At 30.8% G+C, this 23,561-nt stretch overlaps 1 protein-coding gene across 1 annotated transcript; it reads left to right on the forward strand.

The window, feature by feature from the left end:
- Positions 1–18,811: 18,811 nt before the first annotated feature.
- On the forward strand, positions 18,812–21,948 carry LOC106764336 (EPIDERMAL PATTERNING FACTOR-like protein 5). The gene is made up of 3 exons (XM_014648619.2): positions 18,812–19,776; positions 19,916–19,959; positions 21,354–21,948. The coding sequence occupies exons 1-3, from the start codon at positions 19,641–19,643 to the stop codon at positions 21,600–21,602; spliced, it is 429 nt and encodes a 142-aa protein (XP_014504105.1). The 5' UTR covers positions 18,812–19,640; the 3' UTR covers positions 21,603–21,948.
- Positions 21,949–23,561: the final 1,613 nt, after the last annotated feature.

Genomic DNA, 23,561 nt, shown 5'->3' on the forward strand with positions numbered 1-23,561 from the left:
TGAACTACAGAGGGGAAAACCTAACCTTTTAAAGGTTAGGAAAGGGAAACGGGGATGAAACAAAAGGGTTTAACAAACCCATAACAGAAAACTAATTACAATAAAAACGAAGCTTTGCCTCTACGTATGGTTGACAGCGAACGAGGGAAACAACCCTTGAGGGAAACGACCTTTGTTACTTCGATTTCGGGAAGAGTACAATGGATGGCCAATGGAGAAACACGATAATGAGGTTGGATTGAGCTTCATAGAGGAGAAGAAGAGCGAAAATGGAATTGAGGGAGAATTGATTTCTCAAATCCTTAATTAACTTAACTCAAGTGTTTACCAATGAATCTTGTCTATCAATAATTCATATACTTTACCGACGAATCTCGACCATTGATAAATAAACTGATACAAATCGTAGATAATTCTATTAGTAAATATTAGGTTTAATACCTATTTTGGTCCCTCTTTTCGGAGGGTTTGTTCAAAGTGGTCCTCCTTTTTTTAAAAAGTTCACTAAATTCCTACTTTTTGCAAAAACTTTGTAAGTTAGTCCTTTTTGCTAACGACGTTAATTCCTGTAACGACAAAACTGCCAGCTGGCAAATATTTGATGACTTGTACAAATAAAATTCGTTGTAGTTCTCATATTGGTTTAAAAATGTTTATTGTGGTCCTCGTGTTGGTTTAAAAATGTTTATTGTGGTCCCCTTTAAAAATGTTTATTGTGGGTGTTTTAGCAGCATGCAGCCATGCTGGAATGCTCGATCAAGCGCTCAACTACTTAAAGATAGGAAGCGGCTTCACAAATTTGTCAATGGAAAATGCTCTTTTGGAAATTTTTGTGGTTTTCTCTAAAAGCAGCAGCTAAAATTTCATCTATTGCAATCCAAAACTAATGAATTCTTATTTCACATCTCCACACTTACTAATATAACACGTGAAACTACACTGATAAACTTCAAATTATTGTGATTGTAGTTTCCCAAAACTTTAGCGCATGGATTACTAGATCACACGTGAAATCTTTAACATGTATTAAACAATGTACAAATGGCTTACCCTTCTAAGATGGCATGATGATCTTGGCTCCACAGAACATGTGACACATCAGATTTCTTTAGTTTACTGACACGTTTTTTTTAAGTAAAAGGGGACCACAATTAACATTTTTAAACCAACACAAGGACCACAATAAACATTTTTAAACCAATATGAGGACTATAACGAATTTTATTTGTACAAGTCATCAAATATTTGTCAGCTGACAGTTTTGTCGTTAGCAAAATTAACGCCGTTAGCAAAAAGGACTAACTTGCACAGTTTTTGCAAAAAGTAGGACTTTAGTGAACTTTTTAAAAAAGAGAGGACCACTTTGAACAAACTCCCGAAAAGAGGGACCAAAATATGTATTAAACCTAAATATTAATTATCGTCGAATCTATAACCGTCAATAAAGATGTAATTTCAATAATTCATGTAATTCTTTTCGTATGCAAATTTGTATATAAAGTTTGATTTTAGTAATAAGGATAATTAATAATAGAAAGAATGTTCCTCTTATGTTGGGATTTAGTTACCGCTCCAACAAATACACAATAATGTTTTATAGATGTGTTCGATTATGTTATAAAATTAATTTATTTTCTTCTAATTTTGTAATCAATTAGTTTATCAGTTCTAAATTGATGGAAAAAAAGAGCTTCAAATCTAAGATGATAACGGAAATTTTAGTTAACTTTCCATAGTATAGTTTTATAGTTTTATTTTGAACAATATAATATTTATACAATTTTAAGTAATTTTAAATGGTTTTCAACGTGATATTTTTTCGTTAACTATTGATACTTTAATATTTTCTTTTTATCCCGATACAATTTTAATAAGTTAAAGTCCATTTAATATATTTTTCAATTATAATTTTATTTTTAGTTCGCTGACATTTTTTAGAATTCACTAAATAATCAGTGGTTTTGAAGAGAATTTATTTTAATTTATTCTCTTGCATTTTACATTTTTCTTTCTTCAAACATTTTATGATAATTTTTTTCATTTCAACTTTAATTACATTTCAAAATAAATTAAATGTGTAGATTAAGTTTTTTTTTAAATTATATACCGATATTAGATAATTGAATATTATTTTTCAGATAGGATTTTGTAACGTGATGTTAGTGGAATGTTTCGCAGCCGATGGAACATAATTGACGGCTGATATCACATGATAGACGAGTCATTTGTACGTAGTGATTGTACATACATGTCTTTCCGTATTCCAAAAAAATTATTACTCTTTATTTATTTATTTTAGAATATAATTTTTACATTTTAAAATATCTTTAATGAAATTAAAAAAAAAAGCGTGTCAATTTTTTTTATTATAAAATACAGTGTTAGGATCTGTTTGCATTCCGTCATGGCTGGGGTCTTTTGTTTCTGTTCATTTTGTTTAATTATGTAAGTGATCTTTAAGCTCTATTTTTTTTTTTAATTTGGCTTATGAAAAAATAACAAGGGTTACAAAAATGACTTCTTTAATTGCTTTATTATAAATAGGTACCTAATTGCTTTTTACACTAAATATACTTCAAAACTTCGACAATAAACTTCTTATTTGTTTCATATCAAATTTATCTCAAAATAACACTTTTAATAAGTCCAAAATAACCATATAAAAGTATTAAACCAGTTACTCCTTAACTAAAACACCTACCTCTAAAATTCACTCATTAAAACTCTTATTTTTTTACCTTAAAACCTAAGTAATTAAGTCTTCTTTACTTCAACCACTTTGAATTCACTTTTAAACCATAATACAACTTCACCCCCACATAATCATGACAGCAAAAGTATTACAAACACATCACACCACACATTCAAACATCATACAATCTTTGATCATCGTCTAAACACCAAAAATATTAATACAAACCACTAGTGTATAATAAACTTTAGACGTCAGTTATTTTGGACTTTTAACGTTACTTCACGAAAACTGACGTCTTTATGGGTGACGTTAATGGGACGTCAGATTTCTACAGGTGCGACGTCGCTATAGACGTCGGTTTAAGCCAAAGCTCGATGCCTATAAAGACGCCAGACATTACACAAACCGACATCTAAGGGCACCCTAAACGTCGGTTCAATGACACGTCCGACATTTATAAAGCCGTCAAACATTTCATTACCCAACGTCTATGGGCACTGTAGACGTCAGTCATTACATTAACCGACATCTATGAAGTGTTGTGTTTTGATGCGGTTTTTCTCATGTCTTTGGGTAGGGTAGTAGCACCTCGTTCCCTTGCTAGTTTTCTCGTAAGAAAAAATTACGTCTTTTGGATTTCTCATGGCATTCAACCCAAAAACGAACCTGGATCGTTGCCTAGGTCCACTTCGATCGCCAATGAAACAGAATACGGTGACACCGTATTCTCACCGTTTTCTTTTTCATTGGCGGTGGGAATGGCTCTATGCAATGACCCAAGTTTGTCTTCGGGTTGGAATGCCATGAGAGATCCAAAATATGTAAGTTTTTCTTAGGAGGAAACTAGCAAAGGTAGAAGGTGCAATACGCTACCCAAAGACACAAGAAAAAACTACACCAAAACACAATGAAAACACATTTTAATCGGTTCAAATAAAAGATAATACATCAAAGATTACTTTAAGTGGATTAAAAGCAAGTTTAGCCATATCAAAAGAGATTAAACGCACCTGTAAATTCAATGGAACGAAGAGAAAAGCCAAGGAAGACGATGAAGTGCGCGAAACTGGTGGTCCGCAATCACTATTTTAACAAGAAATCAAACGTCGATTTCACACGAGCTCAACGTCTATAATGGAAAAGACATCGGTGGCCTCACTAATCCGACGTCTTTCTGATTTAAAAATTAATATCCGCGAGGCTTATAGACGTCGACTACTAAGGCCACTAACGTCTATGTACGATTATAGACGTCAGTATGGAGGCATCCGACGTCTATATGACGGAAAGGAATGACTTTTCACCTGCCTGGCAAACATATAAATGTCGGGCATCTCCTAACCGACGTCTATAGGTTTGACAGGTAGGTGAATAGCCATTAATGTTCGCCATATAGACGTCAGTTTGCCGGGATCCGACGTCTACAAGGCAGAAAAAGAGTGATTATTCACCAACATGGCAGACATATAGACGTCGGAGGTTGTCCTAACTGACGTCTACATGTCTGACGGATAGGTGAATAGCCATTAATTTCCGCCATGTAGACGTCGAGGCCCCTCCTAACTGACGTTTATATGTACGAAAGAAATTATTTTTCACCCACCTGTCAAACATATAGATGTCAGTTGGGACAGGCTCGACGTCTAAAATACTATAGACGTCGAGGAACCTAATAACTGGCTCAATATGGCCAACTTTTTTATGAAAATGCCACCGGTCATCAATGTACGTCAAGCTTACCACTAACCGGTGTCTAAGGGGTGACGTTAATCAGCGCTTTTGCACTAGTGAACATAACAAGTTTTACTTAACTCATTTTATCATCCATAGAGGTACTAAATTTACAAGGCACTTATATAATCCAAAATAAGATCTAACTTTCCTTACCTTAAAAAATGTCCTACAACTCTAATGACTCCTAACCGTTGCTTCCACCGCAAGAAACTCTAGAAAAGTCTACAAGTCACCCATTAGTGGTTGGTGACAAACCTTAAAAGCTCAATTGGACCAAGAATCAAAGAAGAAGAGTTCTTGGCACATGCAAAACATATTTCTTTGCATGATCATGAATCAAAAATACAAAGAAAAAAAGATAGAAACTTACTTATTCTAAACAGAGAACTAATCGAGTAAAAGTGGAGATAACTCAATGTAGGAATTTCGTGACTCATCAAACAAATAATCGATGGATGAGAAAATTTAAAAAGAATTGAGAGAAAGTAAAAAAAAGAGTTTTAGAAAAATATACAAAATTTTAAGTAATAAGACGAGTTTAAAAAATTATATTTATATTATTAAATTATTTTAAAATAAAATAATCAATTTTATTATTTTAAAATGTCTATAAACTCTGTTACTATATTTTCCAAGTTCTTATAATATAACCTTTGTTTTTAATTAAACAAATATAGAAAAAAAAATCAATTGATTTGATTAGTAACGTTGTTGTTAAATCATAATCCTCATGTTTCCAAATTAAGTTTTTGTATACATTTATCTACATCCTCAATATATAATCAATCATATAGTATCGATATCAACATTAGACATAGTTGTTATAATGTCCTTTTTAAAGACACTTTCTTGTGACTTCTTCTAAACACAGTACATTAACTCAGTCTGAAAATTAACGTAAGCTACTGTATAATTATTCAGTATTAATACGAACAGAATTTGTGGATGACAAAAATTGTATTCTGGAGTATATTTTTGAAGTTATCATATAAACATTTCTTAATCTTTTACCAAATAATGACTGTGCACTCTTAATTTTTCTAATATATAAATACATACTATACATGATTCTGAGTTATTTCTTATGTGGGGACAGTCACTGTAGCATTATCCATCTGTGCAACGAAACGCTACAGGAAAATTGACTAGCTAGCAGAGCTTTTTGGTAACAGTTGTTTTGAGTTTCCCTCACTTTCTATGTATACATCACTTGACATGAAATATTGAAGGAAGATTATACATATGTATTCGATAAAAAATTTATTATTTAATATGCAAATTTTTCTATAGTCATATTTTTTTGAAAATAAATTTGAAAATCTTTCCAGTTACAGAACTATATATCATAGTTTGTATAGATTGGAAAGTTTTGTTGATATTGGAAAAGACGTTTATTAAATATAAAAATATTATTTTTGTGATCGAATGTTTAATAAAATATAGAGGTTAAATAAATAGAAGGAAAATGATATTTTGATATTAATTTTTAACACTATTTTGATATTTTACACGTGTTAAAATGTAGTTAGACGATTTCAAATTAAAAAAAATAGATAAAGATATATTTAGAAGAAAAAAACTAAAATTTTTTTTAATTTTGAAATCGTCCAATCACATTTTTACTGTGTCTGAATGGTGAGACAGAGAAAGTGATTGGTGTGTGAAAAGGAAAGAAGGAAAGAAGAGAGGGAGTGTTGTCAGCTTTATTGAAAGTTGAATAATTGAGAGATTTGATTTGAATATCGCTATCAAAGGTCTAGGTTTGGTGGGACAAGCATCAACGTTGAGTTTCAAAAGAATATGCAATTTCATGGAAACTGGTGAGACAACGATATCATCCTTTTCCTTTGGTTTAAATCTTCTATTGTTTTTGTGTTTCTTTAAAAATTTTAATTAGGATTTTATCTTTTAAATTCATTTTAATTGGATTTTTATTTTTTAAAATATAATGTAATTTTTTTTTCTTATTAGTAGAATACTAGGGACGTTAATATATCCATAGTGTTAGTTTGTATATTTTTAATTTTATTTTATTTTATAAGAAATTGTTACGTGTCAATTGAAAGTTTTATCACGTTGTAAAGACAGTACGACGTAATAATGATAATGTCACATATTACTCTTGAGTAAGATCATATGAAAAATTTTAATTTCATTCTTTTATTTGTTATATTGTAGCAGAATAATTTCTTTTAAATGATAGTAATTTTATTTTATCTAAATTGAAAATAAAGTTAATTGATATAATAATATTTTTATTAAAATTAATAATTTTATTAATATTGATATTTTTATTACTATTGTTAACAAAATTTATATTTTACATTATTTTTTTATGTTTTTTTTTTTAAATTTTAAATATATTTATTTTAAATTGTTATAAAACCATTTCAAAATTTTAAATTTGTAAAAATTGTTATTTCCGAACCAATTCTACCATTTAAGTAGAAACTATCGATATCTAAATGTTTAAAACAAAATTTGAATAAATTTCAATGTAAAATATAAACTTAAATAAATCTAATCTTATTAAAAATATATCTTTTAATGAAAATTTCATTGTTTATATAAAATTTAAATTTAATCTGAATTTAAAGAGAAATAAAATTTTTTTATTTAAAAAGAAACTGAGACAAAATATTAAATAGAGAAACTAAATTGAATTTTTTTCACATTATATTTATCCATTATATTTTTCTATTATATCTGTCTTAATATTGACATGTCACATCACTATTTTTTTTAAAATAACAATTAAATATTTAAAAAATTATAAACTAACATATAACACATTAGTTAACATCCTTAACACTAACAAAAAATAACTAAATTACATCACATTTTAAAAATAGAATTTAATTAAGACTAATCAAAATTTAAGAACCTAATTAAAATTTTTGAACAATAAACCTTATATTTCTGTCCACGTGATAAATCTTGTTTCATTCTTATTAAGCATGCGTCATGCAATAAACAACATATACAACCTGCACTATGTATGTATTGGGCTTTGTCTACGTATTCATTAACTATATATTCAGATATAGAAACCGACCAACTTGTCCGATCCTTTCTTCCATCGCATACGGCTCCTGTTCTTACGGATTTATCTCCTTTCGATCATTGTCTTCATTTCTTAGACCTAATATATTATAACTATGCACACATTTTCGAATGATTTTCATTTTTTTTTCTGGTATTATAATTTTTTTCCAATCAGATTGTACTTTCTTAAAAGAATAAATTAAGAGAGTCTCTTTTTTCAAATAGATAATAAAGTATTACACAGTTAATGATATATCGTCAGATGATTTGTTCAAATAAATAACATATGACATAAAGAATCAAATTTATAACCATATAGTAGCATTATCACAATGAACTTAATAAAATAAAGGCTCTTTTTTAAAAATAATAATAATAATAATAATAATAATAATAATAATGAGACCAAACTGGGATTATCTAAAATAATGAGATAAAAATGAAAAAATATCATAATTAATAGAAGGAAAAAATCTATTCAACTTAAAAATTTCTTTGTAATTTTTTTAGTGTGTTAAAGGAAATGATTATTCAGACCTAATAAATTTTATATAAAAAAAAAGTATTTTCAAATATCAAATTCAGGAAAATAGATTTCATTTTTTTCAGCACATTCTACTTTTTTCCTATTTTTTTGCTACGATAAATTTCTAATTTTGAAAAAAAAAAATACTAAATTTGACTTGAGATGTTGTGCTTTTATATTTATATATTTATTTTAAATAACATTATTAGATATTTCTAACGGCTGGCTTTAAACTTACTTATTAAAGGCAAGTTTTTATGGGTTAACAGTTAATTTGATATCGGAATATCTAAATTAAGGAGATTAATTTCATTTACGTCAAGGGACAAGGTAGTCATTCTCAACCAAAAGTTTTGAGGATCACTAATCAAAATTCTATCTCTTTATGTATGGTTATAAATTTTGGTCAAAACAACTGCAATTGGTCGTAATATCATATCGAAATCAACATCAACTATAACAACTACTAATCGTTATCTTGATCCACGATGGTTGTTTCTAATAATAGCATACGTGCTTATGCAATTGTCGTTATCATCATGCACGAATGCGTGTATATAGCTATTGGGCTAACTATGTAGACCACAACTATTTAAATAATTGTTTTCACTACAGAAAGAACCTAATTCATAAGGAAAACTATATATTTACACCCATTTTTGACAAAGTTTGAACAATGTCACGTATTGCTCTTCCATTGGTCCATATCATTATATTTTTTAAGTTTAATACATAATTTGATCTTTAGTTTTGGGTTTTTTTTCAAAGTCGTCTTATCTTTTAGAAAAGTTCACTAAGATTTCATATTTCGTTAAAAACAGTTCAAAATGGTCCTTTTGACTTACGACGTTAAAAACATAATGATGCAATTGCCTTCATGACGAAAATTAAATGATGTGTACAATTTTTTTTATTGTGTGGCAAGGTGAGGTGAATTAAGTTGACAAATGTTAAAAAGTTGAAGTTTTTAGGTAAGAGAAAAGGTTAGGGTTTGTGCAAAATCATGTGTAAAATCAGAAGCCCCAATTGTAATATTCAAAATCAGAATCTCTATTCATAATTCACAAAATCATGTACAAAATAAAAAATCCTAATTGCCAATTTGCAATTCACAAAAACTCAGAAACCTCATCTCTCTCCCAACATTTCGGCAACCATCACCCCATCGTTGTCTTCTTCTTCACCTCAAACACCCACAACCAGAAAAAACTCATTCAAAGAGGAGGGAGAAGGTTGAACAATAATTGAGAAAAAGAGTCGATGGTAACGTTGGTGGAGCTCGTGGCCAACGACGCACCTTGGAAAAGATGCAGCGACATCGACGATCACATTCGACTCTGACGCTAACAGTGAGGCAAGAAAAGTGCATTCGTGGGTGAATGTGGTGTTGTAGTGCCTTACGCAAAGAAGATGGAGGTGGGTGCGGTAGGTTTCCTTCTCTCTTTTGTTATGATTGAATTGATAAACGAATGAAGAAAAAAAGATTAAGAATGAAGAAAAAATATTATGAATGCTGAAATGGGTTGCTAGCAGGTGGGATCCTTCCAATTGCACCTACGAACCATGAACCCAAATTGAAGATTACTTTCACCAGATTCTTGAACCCCAAATCGCGAATGGATTCTAACCTAATTGTAATTTTATTTAACCCTCATTTAAACTTTTTTCACGTCCTTCAATTTTATTTTTAAAATTTACACCTTAAAATATATCAAATGTGCCACGTATTGCAAAACTGTACACATCATTCACTTTTGGCCACGGAGGCAATTACACCGTTATGTTTTTGACGTTGTAAGCCAAAAGAAAATTTTGAACCATTTTTAACAAAATATGGGGCCTTACTGAACTTTTTTAAAAGGTAAGACGACTTTGAACAAAAAGCCCAAAACTAGGGACCAAATGATGTATTAAAAATATATTTTTGATTATGTTTTTGCGTATTAAACCTATTTTTTAATTACGTTTTTGCTAACATGGAAATCAAATGCATTTGTGAGGGTATTTGAAAATTTTTGTGTTTTGGTCTTTACGTTAGTAAAACCTAGGTTTTCGAAGATTGTTCTGTGAAAATTCCACTCAATTGAGTTTCTTTTTCGTTTGTTGCTTGCGATGCTTATTGGCCATTTGTGAGAACCAACATTCGAGCATTGTTTGTTGTGAAACATGTTTGGTTTGTTTTTCATGTTTTTGGCGTCATTCTCTGTTTTTGCATCATTCTCGGTTTTTAGTGTTGTCTCTTCTCCGTTTCACTTTATTTTAGGATGGAAAAGCTAGTTTTTCAAGTTTTGTTCTATTTGGTGTAGTTTGTCGTTTTTGGATTCGTGGGTTTCATGCGATTTTTTTGTGGTTTTAGTGGAAGAAGGTTCATTTTGGTTCCTTTGGGTTTTGTTAGATTGCTTTTATTATGGTGCTATTAGACTATATTTATGAAATTTGGTACATTTGTTAGGAATAACAAGAATGGATGTCATTACTGAACATTCAAATAATAGAGTAATGATAACGTGAAACTAGAAAGGATCATTTTAGGTGGAAAACTTAATTTTTTATATCATTTATGAAGTGTGTTAATGATTTGTTGTTTTAACATTGTTTTGTTGATTTGTTTTTGCACCTGGTGTGACACACTAAACACATTGTAGAGTTAAATGTAATCCTAAGGAATAACGATCGTAGTTGTATTGTGGAGTTAAATGTAATCCTAAGGAATAACGATCGTAACTGTATTGCGAAGACCTCTTTCAAATGATTTCCAGATATAGATAGGTTTCAAATGATTTCCAGATATAGATAGGTGTCTAGACATTAGTTGCCTTCTACTGAAGAAGATGTTGAGTCGCTGGATTGGCGTGAACGAATCATTTTGTGTCAAGTAATGAATAGTCCATTTTACTGTTGTTGATGTATGTATGTGTTTAGGGTTGGGTATAGGTGGAGTGGAGGTACAATTTGATGAAAATCTTTATGGTGTTGTGGGTGAACATTTTAGTTCAAACGTAGAAAGTATTAAAGACATAGGGAATATGATTAAATTAAGTATACATATTGATGAAGATGACTTAGATAATGTATGTTGTGTGTATACATTGGTTTGTTTTAGTGTATTTTATTTTCCAGAAAAATCTAAAGTAATAAGTACCATGCCTTGTAGAGTGTTAGATTATGTAGATTGTTTGTCTAATTATGATTGGACAATTGTTGTTCATACATTTTTTGTGAACAATTTATATAGGGCTTCTTTGGTACTAAGGGAGCGATATATTTTTTATTCCTTTAGCTTTAGTGGCAATGTTGCAAGTAACATTTTTGTTGATTGTGTTTTCTTTATTGTGTTGAATTTTTAAATTAGTTTGTTTTTGTATGAATTTGTTATTGAACCTGGATTTTATTTTTTGTATAGCTTTCGCCTGTTGAATGATTTAGCTTAGTGGTCCCCAATTTAGAGGTTATTTTCTCAAGATTCTTAAATTGGCTTTCTTTAAAGTTGAGGTCAAAGAAAATTGAGTCATTGTTCCACAAGAATAATGTAAGTAACTTTACATGTTCATATTGGTTATTAATTTAAGTTAAGTTCATATGTATTTGTTTTGATGATTTGGGGTTATGAAAATAATTGTATGTTTTTTATGGTGTTAGATATGTTGGGGTTGGTTCCTTTGAGAAGAGGATTGTGTTAATCCCATTTGGTTGAAGAAGCATTGCCACAAAAACCACAGGATGGTTGGGAAGAAGTGTTGATCAACAAAGTCAAAGAAAATGAAAGTCAAATTTTTGTTATGAATAGAATTTTGAAGACTCTTACTTAGAAACTTTCATACTTAATGGAATCATTCAACCTTGTCAACCAACCAAAGGGTGTGTTTTGAATAAAAACTTTTTGTTTCATACCTAACATTTCATTCAAAGCACCTAGTAACTTTGTTTTTCAGGAATAGCAGAAATACAATTGCAAAAACAAAATTCCCTATAAGTCATATACGTAAATCACCAAAATTGTTAATATTACCATACAACATACGTACCTTGTTGTCATCACTACATTGAACAAATTCACGACCTTTGTCCATTTCAATTAAAAAACACCAAAATCCAACCCCAAAACAGACACAAGGAAGAATGTTTGCTCAAAAAAGGGGGCCAACAGCGAAGAGGCAACATTAAAAACTGAGAATGACGTAGAAACAAAGGACCCTGGAAATAGAGTCGAAGAACGAACAACACATGTCTTACAACAGACAATGCTCAAATGTTGGGTCTCATAGATGGTCAACAAGCACCGTAAGCAACGAACGAAGAAGAAACTCATAACTAGGTGGGATTTTCATTGAACAACCTTCACAAACTTATGTTTTGCGAATGTAAAGACCAAAACACGAAATTTTCAAATACCTGCACAAGTGCATTTGATTCCCACATTAGCAAAAAAATAACTAAAAAACTATAATGATCTATCCTAATGAGAGAGCGACATGTGGCCGTGTCAAAATGTTGTAAAAAAGGGTGTCAATATATTGTTTTCTAATTCATAATCAGGTTAATTAAAACATTTGAGTGGGAAAAACTCATGTTTATGGTCCTGTGTTTGATAGAAAATTTCAATTTAGCGATGTAATTTTATACCCTTTTACCAATGTTATTTGTGGGTGTGTCTGCTATGAAAGATTATTTTACTATATATTATATTATTATCAAGAGAGACATCAAAGTTGAAGTTTTAATCAAGGAAAAAAGAGGAATTATTTAACATTATAACCACAACCAATTTTTTCTGTTATATTTTTGAAGAGAGGTTAGTTGATGATATTTTTTTTTTGCTTATTAGTTATTTAGTCCTTTATTTGTTGGTTTGGTTCTTTTTGGTCCCTATATTATTTTTAAGTTTACTTTAGTCCTCTAATTCTTTTTAAAATGTTCAATTTGACCTTTTCCATTAAATTGATTTTAATTCTATGTGTGTATATGTAACATGTCAATTTGTAAAATTTTCACCTTTTTTATTTTTTTTAAAACACATAAACTAACACGTATTCGGTCACAATTGTGCCACATGTTAGTGTTAGTGTTATTGTCACATATTAGTGATTGTTTTCAATTTAGTCTCTTTATTTAAAATTTTCATTCCATTTAGTTTCCTTATTTTTTAAAATGATCTATTTTTATCCTATCAAATTTTAGACCAAATTAATAATTAAACTTAACTACAACTTATATATACATGTTAAAATAAGTTTTTAAAATTTATACATCAAACCAATCTACCTAACTACTCAAATTATTTTATTTTTCATATTTTTTTCATTTGTAACTTTTTACACTTGTAAAAAATAAAATAATTTGAATATTTAGGTGAAAGATTTTATGTATAAATTCTAAACAATTATTTTTTATGCATATATAAGTTGCAATTAAATTTAATTACTAATTTGATCTCACATTGGAGATGAAAAAATTGGATTATTTTAAAACATAGGGGGATTAAATTGAATCAAAATTTTAAAAAGAAAGACTAAATTGAAAACCACAACTGCCATGTGACAATAACACTAACATGTGACACTACCACCATCATTATCATGTTGCACGATCATGACTTAACATGACAATTTATGTTTTTTTAAATAAAAAAATTTAAAAATTCACAAATTAACAGGTGACACGTACGGACATAGTGATAACGTCAACTTAATGGAAATGACCAAATCGAACTTTTTTTTAAAAGATTGAAGAACTAAATTGAACCTAAAAATAATAAAGGGGTCAAAATGAACTAAACTAAAAACTTAGAGACTTAAATCACTAATTAAGCCTCTTTTTTCTTGATGCATGTATGTTTGAGTTTGACTTGGCTGGGGTGATGTTGGTGATAGATTTCATCTTGAGAGTAATGAATTGTCAGTTATAATGATGTGAAAAGTTTGGCATTCACCAAAGTTTCGCCAAACTTTCACGTCAAATAATATGAAAAAGGAATGAATAAAAAAGTATTGTAAAAATGAAAAATTAATTTATTAGAATAATTTTTGTAATTATTGACTAATTTTTATCAATGAAAATAAACATTTTGGTAAACATAAATTTACCAACATAAATTTTTGTCAGTAATGGATTTGCTGGTAAAATTCATTGATAAGATACATCTATAAGTTATAATTCATATTACTTACGAATACTTTTGTTGATGATGTATGCGACAATCAATTTTGTTGGAAATTTTGTTAGTATTATATAATTCATATTACTAATGGATTCTTCTATTAATAAATATGTTGGTAAAACAAGATACATATTGTCCACGAAGTTTAATGGGAGTTTTTTGATGTATTAAGAAGAGATGTGTAAGAAGAAGAGAAGGAAGATGGGTAAAAGGAAAAGGAGGAGGGTGGCGACGGTGACTCAAAGGCAATTTGTAGTCGGAGTTGAAGGAGGAGGAAAAAGAGGAAAAAAAGAGAAGGAAGAGAAAAAGAGAAAAAAAAGGATGAAAAAGAAGAAAGAAAAAAAAAGAAAGAAAAAGTAAAAGAGAAAAAAGAAGACCAAATCACAATAGTTATCAAAAATCTTTTTCCATTAATAATTATGAACGAATTTTGTGATCAATATGGAAGACTATTTTACTAACAAATTTTTTGTTATTGATAAACTTGAATTACTTATAAATTGAAATTCCAAATAAATTTAAACGGTTAATTGGTCTCTGAAATATATAAGGAGATTATGTTATTATAGGATTTACTTTTTTATTAAAAAAGAAAAAAACTAGTATGAGAAAATTTGTAAATTTTGTGAGAAAGATTATATAAAAATATCTACAATTTTTATTAGAAATTTTGTATGAAAAGTTTTGAAGATTTTGCTATAAATATTGTATTAGTATTAGAAAATGAGATGACAAAGTAAATTAAACCTATTTGTGGATGTGCTTTCATTATAAGAAATATTTTTTTATTGTATAATTCATAACATTGATTATAAAAGAAAAAATATACATTATAATGAAATGTAATAGCATGTTTGGATCTGCATTATGTGAAGTAATACTGAAGTCCACTTTTCACATTCAAGATAAATATAATTTTGGTTCTAGCATACATGTCTTATAATGCTATTGCCTATATATCCTATCTTATAATAAAATTCACCATGCTTATAAAAAATATATGTATCAAGACAAATTACTTTCAATATTATAATTTCTTATTTCTTAAAGTATATATATATATATATATATATATATATATATATATATATATATATATATATATATATATATATATATATATGTATGTATGTATCTTTTTGGTACAAACTATATTTTGTTTGTAACTCAAAATGTATGTGTACTATTTTGATTATCAGTTTGACCATTCCTATTTAACTTTCATATTTATTATACATCTCCACCAACCAGGATTGAAAATAATAAATACTAAAATATTTCCAAAATAAATATATTCACATCATAAATATAATTATAGTACATCATAACATTTTATAATGTAATAAATATGATTAGGAGAGTAACATGCGTCACATTCCTTCAAATATGGTGATATGGTGATTGATACGCATATAAAAATAATGAATTATAAAAACAGATATTATGCTAATTAACATTATTTGGTAATCACTTTTAATATTTACATGCATTATAATTAAGATATATTATGTACCCAAAGCTATAAAAATGTTAGGACGTGTTATTCAATCCTAATACACCAATTACCTTCGTAACAAGCACACTTTTAATTAAACAAACTTTTAATTAAACAAATCATCCAACCAATATGCAGAGTCAATCAATATAGATAAAAAGATTAATTTGTTTACCAAGAATTGACTCTTCAAATTATAACAATTTATATAAATAGAATCCAATATATTGAAGAACACATTACATAATAAATTAAGGCTTAATAGCACTAATGGTCCCTATTTTGGTTGGCAAAATTCGAATTGGTCCCCATTTTTTTTTTTTTTGTTTAATGTTGTCCTAAAGATTGTAAATTTCGTTCAATTTGGTCTTTTTTGTAGACGCCGTTTAAATCGTTAACGGCAGACAATCCAACTGTGCAGAACAATATTGATGTGGCATTTAACTGGCCACGTGGATTCCCTTCAGGCATAGTAAGGTAAAATCTGAAATAAAACTAGGACCATTTCGAACACACTTAACCAAAATAGGGACCATTAGGGGTATTAAGCCTTTCTTTAATGAAACCCAATTTTTAATGAGGGTGGATAGCCAAATTAGGGTTTTTAACCAATCTTCTTCCCAATCTTGGTGGTTGATGAGCCATGTTTACTTCCCAATCTTCTTCTTGTTGTTGTTGCACTAGCTTGGGCCACCAAAATTGTCATTCCTCACTTGGTGGTGGTTCAATGGGGGTAGAGATAATCCCTATTTGCAATAATCTGCAGGTTAGGCCTCAATACCACAATCTGCAACAAACTAGACCCCAACAAGCACCACTTCCTAAAGCTTTCAAAATCATAAGTTTCCAAAATCATAAGGCAAGAACCCCATTTTTTCCACAACAGTATGAGTAAAGCCCTAAACCCAAAAAAAAAAATGCTCAATTGCTTGTCAAATGAAAACCCCGTTGGTGAAGAAACCATTATTCGAAGGTGATTAACTTATTCCTCTTCTTGAGTTTGTCGGTGATTTTGGAGGGAGAGCGGGTGGTAGCCATTGACGAAGGCAAAGGTGAAACAGGTTAGGTTCCCAAATTCTAAGAACCCTTAATTTAATTTTTAAAAAGCAAACCCTAATATCTGCAATTTCAATATGAATAAATCTACCTCATTATGCCTCTACGGACTCCACGTGGACAGTTAAATGCCACATTAACACTTTTCTGCACAGCTGGAGTTTCTGCCGTTAACTATTTAAACGGCGTCTCCAAAAAGGACCAGATTGAACGAAATTTACAATCTTTAGGACCACATTGAACAGAAAAAAAAAAAATAGGGACCAAAAAGAATTTTACCAACCAAAATAGGGACCATTAGTGATATTAAGCCATAAATCAATAATCAAATCAATCTGAAATAAAAAAATTATTTTATACATGAACTTGACTTGTGGGTACTCACCTAAAGCATATATGACATAATTTTAATAAAACTTTTTTCTTTATCATAATTTTATAAGTATTCTTACACGAGACATTCTTCATTTTCCTCTTAGACTGAACACGACCACACAACATTCTAATATGAAGATTATTTATCCAAAGATTATTTTCTTAACTCTTCATTTAACTAAATTAATTTTTCAAATACTTCTTTTAATTTATATCCTTTTAATCTTTTCTTTACAATTAGGACGTGTTGTAGACGTTCTTCTCCCACAGGTAGATTTTTTCACTTCTTCATGTCAAATCAATATTCAAACCTGCATTAAGAAACATGAAAATCGTCATTTACTTTCCATTATACCCTTTTAAAATTTCATAGGTGAAAATTAGCATTTAATTAATCAATGCAGGAAACACTTTGCATATATAATGTCACAAAAACATACATTTTTCTTATGCATAAGCACAAATTAAGCAAAGTCTAGCAGTTTAAGGATTTAGAGTTTGAAGGACCACGGTGAGGCATCTACAAGTTCTCATTCGTACAAACACTAGTCACAATGCTATGGCTCTGTATTCAGGTGTGGACACTATTAATTTTCAAATTTCAATTTTGTCTCTTCATCTACCCTGTTTTTCCAAACTCACCACCTACTTGTCTTAAATTTAGCAGTGAAATTAGAATAATCCCAATTCGATGCTTAAGTTCAATTTTCAAGTTATTAAATTATGTTTAAAATTAAATTTCTTAAACAAGAATAAGATTAAGAAGATGATGGGAATAAAAAAAGAGGAAATGCCAAATGAAGAAGGATAAGATTTATACAGTGGGAAATCCAATCCAAAATGGACATCCCATGAAATCCGGTTGAAACTTGTAAAAAGAAAGTTTCAAAACTTGAGGAGTCTAATTATTGGTACTATGCAAGACCCCATTGCATTTGCACCAATGGAAGTTTGGTTTGCATTAATGAGAGTGAGCAAGGCCAAAGAACAAAGAACAGAATACATAGATGTATCTATCTATCTATCTATCTAGCTATTCCCTGTCAAAGAATACACCATTTTCTTACACAATATTTGTCTATACCCTTTTGCTTTTGGAATCTGAGCAAATTGATGGACTTTTTCAACAGTCACTTTGACCAAACCCCCATGACATCCCTTTCTCTTTCACTATGTGTCATATATCAATGGCTTCAGTGTTCCTCAGGTCACACTTCCTAACAACAACTCATCATGCTCACACGTGCATCACCAGAGGCTAGTTTTGTAAATACATGCCTGGTTCCTCGTGTGAGAACTGGCCCACACTCTAAGGTACCTAGCTGCCACAGCATATTAATACAACCAGATATGCAGGACATTTTCAACATCTTGTACTTTTTTTCCATTCCCAAAATATTGTATTTATCTCAATTATTAACTACATAATGAATCTTTAATGCAAGTACCAAGAAATTTCAAACGCTTTCCATATCTCAACGGGGGTTGAAAATTGAAGCTCCACTTTATTCAACTCTTGAATAAAATCTTTTAAATTCCCTCTCAATAATAATCTTATTATCTTATTTTAATGCAATATAAAACCATTTAATAATGTCTCAGAAACCAGAGAACCATGCAAATCCATTTGTGATTAGAGATAATCTGTGTCGTTTAAGAAAGAGATTGGTGGTTATCATGTATCCAAATACCAAACTGCAGCAGCAATTATTTATAGTATGTTGTTGACATTACATGTGAAAAGGAGAAGCATTAATGAGTTAATGAAATGACGGTAGAAAAGAGCATGGAAGGAGCAGTTAAAAAGCGAAGCTGGTTAAAATTGAAGAGGGTTGCCCATGTTTCTGTTTAGAGAAGAAAAACTATATACAGAAGGAGAAAAGGCAGAGAGAAAACAGAGGGAAGGTGAGAGCAGGAGGCATATATCAGAGTGGAGAGAGTTGGTGTTGCTTTTGCTTTTCTGGGTTTGGGAATCGTTGAAAGACAGTGGAGAAAGCCTGCAAGAGAATCCGAGACCTAAACATGGTAAAGCTTAGGAAGTGATGATCTGCATAGATTCACCTTTGTTTTTCTTCCTTTCTTTTTAACCTCTCTAATAAGTACTGCTACTGTGCACACACTCACACACAAACACAAACCTCTCTGCCACAACACACACCTCATCAGATAAGCCGTACCACTACCACACTCCTTCCAAATTTTCCACTCTCTCTATCTCCTCTCCCTGCACCTTTATTGCACACTGCTCTCACTCAGACAAAATAAAAGTGGTGTGAGAGAGTTGAAAAGCACAAAAGATTATGACTTTGTCCATTTGAGACAAATGGGCTAAGTGTTAGGTATTTGTTTAGCTCTTATTTGCATGGAACGTGCAAGCCTTGGGTTGCAAACCCTACTGTTTGCTCGTAGCTTCATACACTACTACTTTTGATAGGGTCATAGAGTGAGTGAGAGTGAGAGTGAGAGTGAGAGCGTGAGATATAGCTTGTTTGTGTCATATATCTGCAAGCATCCATCCTAGTGTTGGTGTTGTAGTGAAGGAAATTTGTTCTTGTTCATGGAGAGGAAGAGAAAAACCCCTTCCCTTGTGAACAGAACCCATCTTTCTAGTGTCTCCTTCTATTTCGTGCTCTCAATTTTCACACTGATCTTCAGCAGTAGAATTACCACTGCCTCCACCATTCCATGTTTAGGTATGCAATTCTTCCACACTTAATAATTACTCTGACATTTCCTCTATAAATTTTTCACCGTTTCTAATTCTATCTAACTCCGTGCCATCATAAATTTATAATTAACATCTTCTTCCAATTCGTCCTTTCTCCACTGCAGATACTAAGTGTCCCATGTTCACCAAAGCGAACACAGATTTTCAGGTATAGACTGGTCCTCTACATTCTTTGTCTTATCTTTTCTTACTATTATTCTTCTCCCTTCACCTTAATTAACTTACCTTCACTTATCGTATGTACCATCATCTAATTAAGATTACCCCATTACCTAATTAACTTTTCTTAGGTCTACTTCTAACACTACCACTGTAAAAGTCATTTTTTTTCGTTAGTATTTTATCTCTAGTTAAAAGAGTAATGCATTTATTAAAAGTGTAAAAGAAACTAAATTAGAGTGTCTTGAGCTGGAAAAAGAAGATTGCAGACAAGAATCTGCAACTAATTTAGTGATAATTGAAAAGGGATGTGATTTTTAGAGAGGAGAACTGAATTGAGTATATGGTTGTGGTTGCGAATGTGGGAGAGTGTGATCTGCAACTAACTCGAACAAGGTTTGGATGGTGACAGTCTCCAAAGTTACAGAGAGACACTGCTGGAAAAAACTGATAGTGGCTAACATGCGCCAAAATAGTTGCAGGGGTGTCGCGGGACCCACTTCAATGTGAGCCGTCAGATGCATGGACTCCACCGTGATTACGAAACACACGTGGTGGTGGTACCATCTGCCTCCCCACTGCTTCCATCGTCGTTGCGCCGGATAAAATCCCCTGCACATAATCGATGCAACCTTCGTCTACCACCACCTTTCGATGAAAATCGAACGGCTCGTGGAAAATGCACGTTTATATTTAATAAACTGTGCGCTGTTTCATCAAGGGTTGATGAAACACAGGAAATGTATTTGCGGCTGTTGCTGAATACTTCTGCTCTGACCCATATATATATATATATATATTATTCAATCATGTTAGGCGCAACACCACCCGGCGCACGTTAGAACGCGACAGGGAAATTAGCTGTCGTGTTTGTTTCCTCGTAGCCACATACACGAGTCTGGGTAACGTGCGCGTACAGTGTACAACGCTCAGCACTTTCACCGCTAAAACGCAACCACAGTTGTATATTATGGTCGAATCATGGTCATAATGTTGCATGTCACCCTCCACTTCTACATATTATCTGTCACAATCAAATAATAACACGTGTCTTTTCTTGATAACTCAACTTAAAATTTCAAAACAATAAATTTATAAAAATATTTATTTTATTTAATATTAATCTTAGACTCACATTTATATTTTTACTCTTTAAAAGTAATATTTTGAATATTTTAAAATGAATGTTTATAGAATTTTTCTTGTTAAAATGTTGCAGAGGTCCCATATTTTAATCAGTTTTACTCATTAACTTGTATTGTTTTCGTTAAATTTCTCAACAGTGTTGAAACCGAATGTTCTTGAATGAAAATAAGGGCGACAACTATTATAATTGTCATAAAATAGTATTGATTAATTTACTTAATTGTGCATGTTGGGCAGGAAAAAAATGGGAAGATTGGAGAAAGCTGGGTGTCTGGAGGTAAAAAAGATGTCTTATCAATGAGCTGGCCCACAAGAAGGCTTCTGGGTGGGCCTGGGTCATCGCCGCCGCGTTGCACCTCGAAGTGTGGCAAATGTACACCATGCAAACCGGTTCACGTGCCTGTGCCGCCGGGTACGCCGGTGACCGCCGAGTACTACCCGGAGGCATGGAGATGCAAGTGTGGGAACAAGTTGTACATGCCATGAAAATAATATAATATAATATATTTTCTGAGTATGGTGTATTTTGGTTGGGTCTAATACATAGTTGATTTTATTGACTATAAAAGACTCGCAGTTCTTAGTTTGATGAGTTACGATTAGCTTTAGCTTGTGGTGGATATTGGATATGAAAACAGAGTACAGAACTTGATTTGATGTGAAATATATAATATCTTCACACTGATTACTGATTAATGTTATTAACAATAATGATGTTACGTACATTTAGCTCTATAGATTTTCTTTTCTTTTCTTTAATGCATTAATTGAGGGAATCTATGAGAGTGGTTCATTCAAGAGGCCCATTTGGCAGTGTCAGTTCGTTTTAGGTTGGCAGAATGTGATGTGGTCTGAATCTGAAACAAGTACTCTTGTCTGCTCTTTGGAGTTTCTTCTAGTTTTCACCTTCTTGGATTCATTTGCATGATAAATACATATACATTTTCATTTTCAGTTTAAGTAATAATGACACTAATGGAGGTGTTTGGTGCTTCAACAACAGATTGATGTATATGTAACAACAAAACACAGAGGTTTCTGAATGGAATATATGAATTGAAAAACTTCACGTGCAACCATTTGTCTGAAGACAACAAGCTTCACACGATATCATTAACACAGATTCTGTTATTACATTAAGTGAGTTTAGAGTTGTCATAATGATTATAATTTGCTGGATAATTCAATTTATAATGGGTATAAGTCAGGTTGAGTTTGAAAAAAAATATTTTTTTATACAGGTTAATTTTTAATCCAGTTCATTTAAATTTAATTCATCTAGATTGAATTCGTGATGAGTTGGGTTGGCTCATCAACTTATCTAATTTTATTTTATTAATTCATTATCTTGTAAAATTTGAAAAAAAAATATTTTCGTTATTCACATGATTCTATACCAAGAAAAATTATTTTATACTTTTTTTTATTATTTTAAATTTTCTTGAGTTTAACATCAGTTTGAAAGTGAAATTTATTCAAATTTGAATTACTTTGTAATATTTTTTTATCTAACCCGTTTAACTTACCAATCCGTGATAGGATGGATCAAATTTGAATTTTACTAGCTCGTTAATAAATGAATCGAGTTGAATTAACTTACTAAGTGATCAACCGGTAAGAAATAAGTGGTTCGGACGAGACAACCCATTTTGATAACACTATGGGTTGCATAGTTCTCATATTAATAAGTAAAAATTCATTATAAATATAGTTTTGTCTACGTATTAAGACATTGATCATTAATACAACGTAAAATTTAAAAAAAGTAAAAGTTGAAGAAAAAGCCATGTTGGCAACTACGAGAACTATTTTTGTTTTCTTGTGCTGTATTTATAAATCAAGAAACAATAGATTTCTTTCTTTTTTTCTGAGACTGACCATAAATATTTTAGGTGAAGCAATGGAATCTGGAGAGAAGAGAGCAATGAATGATTCTAAAAGTAAATGAAGTGAAAGACGATGTTACAAGCAAAGGACAGGTCAAATTTTGGAAGGTAGGACATGCTCCTCATTATAAAAATAATTTACATGAAAGTAAATAAATTAAAATAATTTCATCCACTTTTAATATTAAAAATTAGGAGTGTTAGTTAAATTTCATCCATTCTTCAAATTTTATAGTTCAGACAAAAATTATTCAACTGTTTTATCTCAATTCAAATCTACCAACCACTCGAGGAACGATTTTATAACTTTTAAATTTATATATTTTGGACTTTGTTCCGGTCGGGAATGTCTTCAAGTACTTTACACTTTTCTCACGAACCGTCCGTCTTCCTCCTGTTCGTTCTTAGTTATCTCGTTCTCAGTCGAGTTCGGCCGGGTACCTGCTAACTATACTCCGACGCTTAAGTCAGTTTTAATTCTCAAAGTTAGAGATAGAAAGAGAGTGAAATAAATGTGCATTCAATGTAACCAACCACCTCTTACCTTTGACTCTTATTT

Source organism: Vigna radiata, chromosome 6 (genome assembly GCF_000741045.1).
Source record: "Vigna radiata var. radiata cultivar VC1973A chromosome 6, Vradiata_ver6, whole genome shotgun sequence".
NCBI classification, from domain to species: domain Eukaryota; kingdom Viridiplantae; phylum Streptophyta; class Magnoliopsida; order Fabales; family Fabaceae; genus Vigna; species Vigna radiata.

What these genes read in the sequence shown, in the direction of transcription:
- LOC106764336 (XM_014648619.2), top strand. Translation starts at nt 19,641, where the DNA reads ATGGAGAGGAAGAGAAAAACCCCTTCCCTTGTGAACAGAACCCATCTT. An exon ending in CTCCACCATTCCATGTTTAG is followed by an intron (nt 19,777 to 19,915) that starts GTATGCAATTCT and finishes TCTCCACTGCAG; the next exon opens with ATACTAAGTGTCCCATGTTC. An exon ending in AAGCGAACACAGATTTTCAG is followed by an intron (nt 19,960 to 21,353) that starts GTATAGACTGGT and finishes CATGTTGGGCAG; the next exon opens with GAAAAAAATGGGAAGATTGG.